Source organism: Salvelinus sp. IW2-2015, unplaced genomic scaffold (assembly GCF_002910315.2).
Source record: "Salvelinus sp. IW2-2015 unplaced genomic scaffold, ASM291031v2 Un_scaffold8398, whole genome shotgun sequence".
Classification (NCBI taxonomy): Eukaryota; Metazoa; Chordata; class Actinopteri; order Salmoniformes; family Salmonidae; genus Salvelinus; species Salvelinus sp. IW2-2015.
Genome location: NW_019949658.1, coordinates 1 through 7,453, shown reverse-complemented (window position 1 = coordinate 7,453; position 7,453 = coordinate 1). Strand labels below are relative to the sequence as shown.

Below are 7,453 nucleotides of genomic sequence, written 5' to 3'. Positions count from 1 at the left end.
GGCGCAGAAATCCCTGCTGCAGTGATGTGCAAACCTGGTCAAGAAAACACAGAAAACGATATGATCTCTGTAAATTGCCAAACAAATTTCTGTACCAAATATTAAGTGCTGCTTTATCAAATACTTGTGTCAGCAATAAAATGCAAATTAATTACTTAAAAATCATACAATGTTATTTTCTGGATTTTGTTTTAGATTTTCCGTCTCTCACAGTTGACAGTTACCTATGATAAAAAAATTACAGACCTCTACATTGCTTGTAAGAGGAAAACCTGTAAAAAATCGCAGTGTTATCAAATTACTTTTCTCCCCACTGTATATATAGTATATATATATATATATTATATATAATTTTTTTTTTAATTTTTTTTTTATGTATGTTTACCACATCAATATAATTTACAAGTATGCATCTAATGTGTCAGTAAAAAGAAATAGAGTGGAAAAAACGAAGGTATACATTAATAAATGAATTTCTATAGATCCAAAAGATTTTTTTTTTACAACTGTGGGGGATTTCAAGATGGAGGCACTACGGCTTCAACCACAACGCCCCACTATCGAGACATCAGATGTATATATACAATCAACTGGGTTACACTGACAGCGTTGGATGCGAATAACATCTCGTAATGCAATAGGTTATCACATCCTTACAGCATCGGAGCCTGGCAGGCTACCACTCTCTAACAAGGCAAATAAATAACCATGGCAGCTGACCTCTCTCACAATGTTTTGTGGGCAACTAAACACATCTGAAAAATAAATCTCTTTGACTTATATGATTTGGAAGCTTAAATAATTCCTGAGTTACGACTATTCAAAAAAACACTCTGATATATAGTCATTCAGCTAGTGACTTGACCAAATTTGGCGTCAATTGCCTGTGAATGCCACGTTGGCCAAACCAAGAAAGAGGGCATCACTTACAATGCGTCTGTCAGTAAAATAAAGATTTTTTTGGTAATATTCCATGTAACCCGCAAATCCGCAGACGCGCCCACTACACTCTGCTGCCAGACGGGCTATCTCCTGATCTCTATTATAAAGAACCGTACGCTGTAAAATCCTTGTCTGGGGGCTACTTTGAAGAATCGTTTTGTTTAACACTTTTTTGGTTGCTACATGATTCCATATGTATTATTTCATAGTGTTGATGTCTTCATTATTATTATACAATGTAAAAATAATTTAAAAAAAGAAAAACCCTTGAATGAGTAGGGGGGTCCAAACGTTTGACGGGTCCTGTATGGGTTGCGTACAGAACTATGTACTGTTTATCCATCCAGGGGTCCACAAGGTTTGACTGACCGACCCGGATGGAGGGAGAGGCAGAGACAGAGAGACAGAGAGACAGAGAGACAGAGAGACAGAGAGACAGGGAGACAGAGAGACAGAGAGACAGAGATAGAGACAGAGACAGAGAGAGAGAGAGAGAGACAGAGAGAGAGAGAGAGAGAAAATAATGAGATAAAGAACCACTTTATTTGGACAGGAGGAGGGCCCAGAAACACAAGAGTAGCTCCTAGACAAGAAGGAAGCACTCTCAGTGCCTTTTACAACATCCCCATGGTTTGCTTAGAGAGAGAGAGAGAGAGAGAACTCCAAGGTTTGCTTAGCTTTGTAATTGTTGGTTTATTTTCGTGCAAGGTCAATATGTGAATGAGATCCTAGAGGAAACCCAAAGCGCCGGCTAAACTAACAAACTAAACTCCAGAGGCTCTAAAACTCAGTCCCACATGGTMCCCTTTCCCCCTCTCGCTCGGAGTGGACAAAACATTAGGAACACCATCCTAATATTGGGTTGCACCCCCTTTTGCCTTCAGAACAGCCTCAATTCACGGACGGGGCATGGACTGTACAAGGTGTCTAAAGAGTTCYACAGGRAKGCTGGCCCATGTTGACTCCARTGCTTCCYACAGTTGTGTCAAGTTGGCTGGATGTCCTTTGGGTKKTGGACCATTCTTGATACACACGGGGAAACTGTTGAGCGTGAAAAACCCAGCAGCGTTGCAGTTCTTGACTCAAACCGGTGCKCCTGGCAYCTACTACCATACCCCGTTCAGAGGCACTTCAATTCACCCTCTGAATGGCACATATACACAATCCATGTCTCAAACAATATWTCTTTAACCTTCATCTACACTGATTGAAGTGGATTTAACAAGTAACATCAATAATGGATTTTTGATCAAGGCCATACGAGGTCAAAGGTAGTGTACTATATAGGGAATAGGGCCCTGGTCTAAAGTAGTGCACTATATAGGGAATAGGGCCCTGGTCTAAAGTAGTGCACTATATAGGGAATAGGGCCCTGGTCAAAAGTAGTGCACTATATAGGGAATAGGGCCCTGGTCNATTAATGCGATGCCTTCTAAAGTGCACTACTTCTAATTTTACAATGGGAATTCAAAATGTAAACATAAACATGTGTCATCACCTACCGTCGCATAGGCCAATCACTCATTAGCTCTGGTCCAGCGCATTCGTGCGCGTACCTTAATAACTAACCCCTGGTGAAATAAACGGTCACTAACGCCCTGGACCAGAGCTAGCCTAAATCCCAATCCCACCATGTGACTTGCTACCTATCTGCATGACGCGTCCGAACACGGATGCATTATCCACCGTGCTACAGTTCCACCGCCGCTGTCTGAACTGGTATTGGCACTCATTGATGCCCGTCTTGGCGCCCTCGCCTATGTAGACCATGTGGTCCTGGTAGAGCTGGCACAGCTTCCTCTGCCCCTGGGAGAGKCCCGTCAGCTGGCTGCACAGAGGCTGGGCCCCGATGATGTACATCTCCGGTCTCTGGATAGGGTTCATCGCTAACGACCTGCATGCACGGATGGGAAATAGGAGGTTGGTAGTTATATACAGTGTTGAGAAAATAAACGTTTAGTATAGTGTCTGGATGAGGCGTAAATAGCAAGTATTTTAGCCTATATAGCTTCAGTCAAAGATGCGCCGTTTCAATATGTCATATAAAGCGATACAATTGGCAATAATGGCAAATATGCATAAATATGCATAAATTAAATAATAAATATAAAGGAAAACATATATAGTCTATTCTACTGTGTAAATACAGACAGGTAAATATCGCATCGGTATTAACAATGAAATAATGCTGTATCGATGTCAGATGATGAGGAATATGGYTGGAATGCTCTCCATCAGAGTGGAACGTTTGGCAGCAAACTCTCCGCACAAGGTCAAGATGCGGCGTTCCACTCTGTGGAGTCCTGCGGTCTCCCCCCAGTCCACAAACAGCGTGGCCATTTGTGCGTAGCATGGGTAAATATTGTGACAAAGTCACCACATTTGTTCTCCCACTGGTCTCCTCCACGACCCAACAGAACACACGACACCACAACACATTAAACAACACACGGACTCCGCTCTCTCAAACCCCAATCACAAAACCCACCATCTGTCAATTAATGAATCAATTGCGCATGAACTAAACTACGCAACGATATAGAAACTGTACAGAGTTAATAATTTGACATGAAAAAAGTTCAACTTACAACCAGGAGTTGGCGTCCACCAGTAGATGCGAGCTGCATGCGATGAGAGCGACCGCCAGCAGTAAGTGTTGCTGGGCGCTGCTGCACGGTCTCCGGCTGGTCCTGGTCTCCATGGCCCCGTGTGCCACCGTCACCGCCAACAAACACCAACACGGGAAAGAAGTGCCCCCTCTGTGAAAAAGACGGATCAAAAACAACCTCTGTAATCCGCTGCGGGGGGGTTCCTGACTGGGTTCACAGAGATGACGATGCCGAGACAACCAAGAGTCAATATCCGATTCCGTGGAGATAAGGTGTCCTGCGCATTGTCCCCACGACTTTATTGACCTTGTACTTTGTCTAAAGTCTGTTCGGAACGCCTAATCCTAATTCCCAGTCGTGCGTAAATGTGTACAAGGAAGAAAACCTGATTGTTACGCATTAGGATCTATAGGCTAAGATGCGTTTAGTAAGGAGACAGACCCATCAGATGTGCGTTCTGATGAGGACTAACGTTAATTAAAAAACACCGTCCATGAAAAGATGACGTGGATGTTGTTGTTGATCCGATAAGATACAGGTCTCATACTGGTGTTTCCCAGGAGATTAAAAAGACGAGGCTCTTTATGAAAACATTTGAGCAAGTGTTCATTCCTTGTCTCGATCTGATCTACTTTGTAAGTTTACACTCTAAACACTGACTGCCTCTCCTCATCCCATCCCTCTCTCCCCCTCTTCTCCTCCCCCTCTTCTCCCCCTTGTTTTACGGGGCAAGGGGAGGACGGACGCCTGCGGGGACACCGTTCATGTCAAATCAAATTGTATTTGTCACATGCGCCGAATACAACATGTGTAGCCTTACCGTGAAATGCTGACTTACAAGCCCTTAAACAACAATACTTTAAGAAAATAATGTTTAAGAAAATAATGTTTATTAAGAAATATTGACGAAACAAACTAAAGTAAAAAAAAAGCAACAGAATAAAGTAACAATAACGAGGCTATATACAGTACGCGGGGGTACCGGTACCGAGTCAATGTGCGGGGGTACAGGCTAGTCGAGGTAATGGAGGTATAATGTACATGTAGTTGGGGTAACATAACTATGCATAGATAAAAACTGCGAGGAGCAGCAGTGTAAAAGAAAGGGGGGGGGGGGGTCATTGCGCAAGACGGAGACCACCCGGAGTGTCATAGTAAAACATGGGACACACCAAATGGGGGAGAGAGAGAAGTGCATTTAGAGAAACCCTTGAATTGAAATTGAGAGAGAGACAACAGTGTACGTAGCAAACAGTCATTAATGTGACTCAGACCTGATTCTGCAGAAGTTGCGCACTAAGAGCAACATCTCAACACCAAGGCCCTTCCGGTGTTTACAATGAGCATTCTGCTGTCACTAGAATACCACAGGGACCCAATTTAAACTAATCCAATAAGGATTTTTAAGCACTATTAAAATAGTCGTAATATAATTGTCATTTCTTTTTTATTGGTAAAAACAAAAGAAAAGACATGGCACCAATACAAACACCTATTTAAAACTGTGTGTGTGTGTGTGTGTGTGTGTGTGTGTGTGTGTGTGTGTGTGTGTGTGTGTACACGTTTTATTATACTCGTGAGTACCAGAAGTCCTCACAAGAATAGCAAACCTTTTGCCGGTCCTCACTTGTAAAAAGGCTTAGGGGTTAGGTTTAGGGTTAAGGTTAGTTTAGGGGTTAGGTTTAGGGTTAAGGTTAGGTTTGGGGTTAGGTTTAGGGTTAAGGTTAGGTTTTAGGGTTAGGTTAGGTTTAGGGTTAGGTTAGGGTTAAGGTTAGGTTTAGGGGTTAGGTTTAGGGGTTAAGTTAGGTTTAGGTTAGGTTTAGGGTTAAGGTTAGGTTTAGGGTTAGGTTAGGTTAGGGTTAGGTTTAGGGTTAAGGTTAGGTTTAGGGGTTAGGTTTAGGGTTAAGTTAGGTTTTAGGGGTTAGGTTAGGTTAGGTTAGGTTTAGGGTTAAGGTAGGTTTAGGGGTTAGGTTAGGGTTAAGGTTAGGTTTAGGGGTTAGGTTTAGGGTTAAGGTTAGGTTTAGGGGTTAGGTTTAGGGTTAAGGTTAGGTTTAGGGTTAAGGTTAGGTTTAGGGGTTAGGTTTAGGGTTAGGTTAGGTTTAGGGGTTAGGTTTAGGTTAAGGTTAGGGTTAGGGTTAGGTTTAGGGTTAGGTTAGGTTAGGGGTTAGTTAGGGGTTAGGTTTAGGGGTTAGGTTTAGGGTTAAGGGTTAGGTTTAGGGGTTTAGGTTAGTTTAGGGTTAAGGTTAGGTTTAGGGGTTAAGGTTAGGTTTAGGGGTTAGGTTTAGGGTTAGTTAGGTTTAGGGGTTAAGGTGAGTTTAGGTTAGGTTGAGGGTTAGGTTAGGTTTAGGGTTAGGTTTAGGGTTAAGGTTATTAGGTAGGGAAAATAGGATTTTGAACGGGAATTAATTTGTGGTACTCAGAAAAGTCCTCACAAGTTAGTAAGACATACCTGTGTCTGTGTGTGTGTGTGTGTGTGTGTGTGTGTGTGTGAGTGTGTGTGTGTGTGTGTGTGCGTTCGTGCGTGCCAGAGAGAGATTAATGGAGTTTTAACGTTTTGGAAAATGTCCCAATTCCATCAAAGTTCATGTGCGTTAAATCCCCCCTTTTACTTCGACTTGATGATTTGTTTGAATAAACGTGAGTGCTTCGAAAACCTTAATCCTCCTTTGGATAAGAAAATAAACCGGCCACAATTGAGGCTCTGAGACCAGGTTCCTCTGAAGAAAAGGCGTGTTGAAGCAGCTTTCTTTATGTCAAATGTTCGCAAAGACAAAGTAAAACGCCGTGCTGGAACGGGACCCTTTGATCTAAAGTTCCACCACTTTCTAAAGTCGGACAATTCAGAGTCCTTGATAATAAAATAGTCCATAGCCTAACAACTACAAATACGGCTTTACAGATATTTTGAACCATATGCGCATAGCTACACACGTTTGCGTATTGTTCCAGGCTGCATCACATCCGGRCGTGATTGGGAGTCCCATAGGGCAGCGCACAATTGGCCCAGCGTCGTCCGGGTTTTTTGCCGGGGTAGGCCGTCATTGTAAATAAGAATTTGTTCTTAACTGACTTGCCTCGCTAAATAAAGGTTAAAAAAAAACAACAACAAAAAACATGTTATGAGGAGCAATTAAACGAATCGAATTCAGTAACAACCGAAAAAAAGGGAAACTTTTACTTTGCACTGTGTAAAAATATAACATAGGTAATGACATTCGAATACTATCTTTAAAAAAAATTAGAAACATTTCCATTTATGTTCACAGAAAACGAAATAAACGAAGAGCTTTGTAGCTCTGCTCATGACACTTGCAGGACGCATAGGGCTCCAGCCGAGCAGGTTAACCAACTATTTCCCCAGGTCTTCCTTTTTACTGGGCTCCATTCCATAGACCAGATCAGAGAGTCATAGGGCCTTGACTGGCGCGAGAGAGACGCCACTCGATTTCCGACCGGTCTCTGCATGATAATGCCACTGTCGTCGCGCCTTTCATCTTTCCCCAAACCCCTAGGCCTACACCCCAACCATCAACTTTTCACGCGCCCGCCGTCGTCTTCCATCCTAGACCGACCCCCCCTTCCCTCCTGTAAAAGTGTCTTGACTGCCTGCAATATACATCCGATGATGTTGTTTGAATGTGTAATACGGGTGCAATAGGTCTACTCGTAGACCYTTCGTTTCCCTGTGCTTGACCCCTTTGACCTTAGTTTCAGTGGATAAAAATTCATGAATGAATTAACGCMTTTGGGTRCCCTAATAGGACACCTAATTCTCAGTGTCTTTCAAATTCACTTAAGGTGATAAATCCTTTTAGAATGACTATTAGTGTTTCACCGACACAAACACATCTCATACCTTACACCTCTCTCGACTGGTTGCATTTGTTTGCAGGACTATATGA

The 7,453-nt window shown here is 42.7% G+C and overlaps 1 protein-coding gene across 1 annotated transcript; it reads right to left on the bottom strand.

Annotated features, from left to right (window-relative positions):
- Window positions 1–2,532: 2,532 nt before the first annotated feature.
- On the bottom strand, window positions 2,533–4,205 carry LOC112079542 (protein Wnt-5b-like). Its single transcript, XM_070442364.1, has 2 exons — window positions 3,531–4,205; window positions 2,533–2,836 (listed from the first exon to the last, which is right to left on the bottom strand). Exons 1-2 carry the CDS (start codon window positions 3,641–3,643, stop codon window positions 2,557–2,559), a joined length of 393 nt encoding a protein of 130 aa, XP_070298465.1. The 5' UTR covers window positions 3,644–4,205; the 3' UTR covers window positions 2,533–2,556.
- Window positions 4,206–7,453: the final 3,248 nt, after the last annotated feature.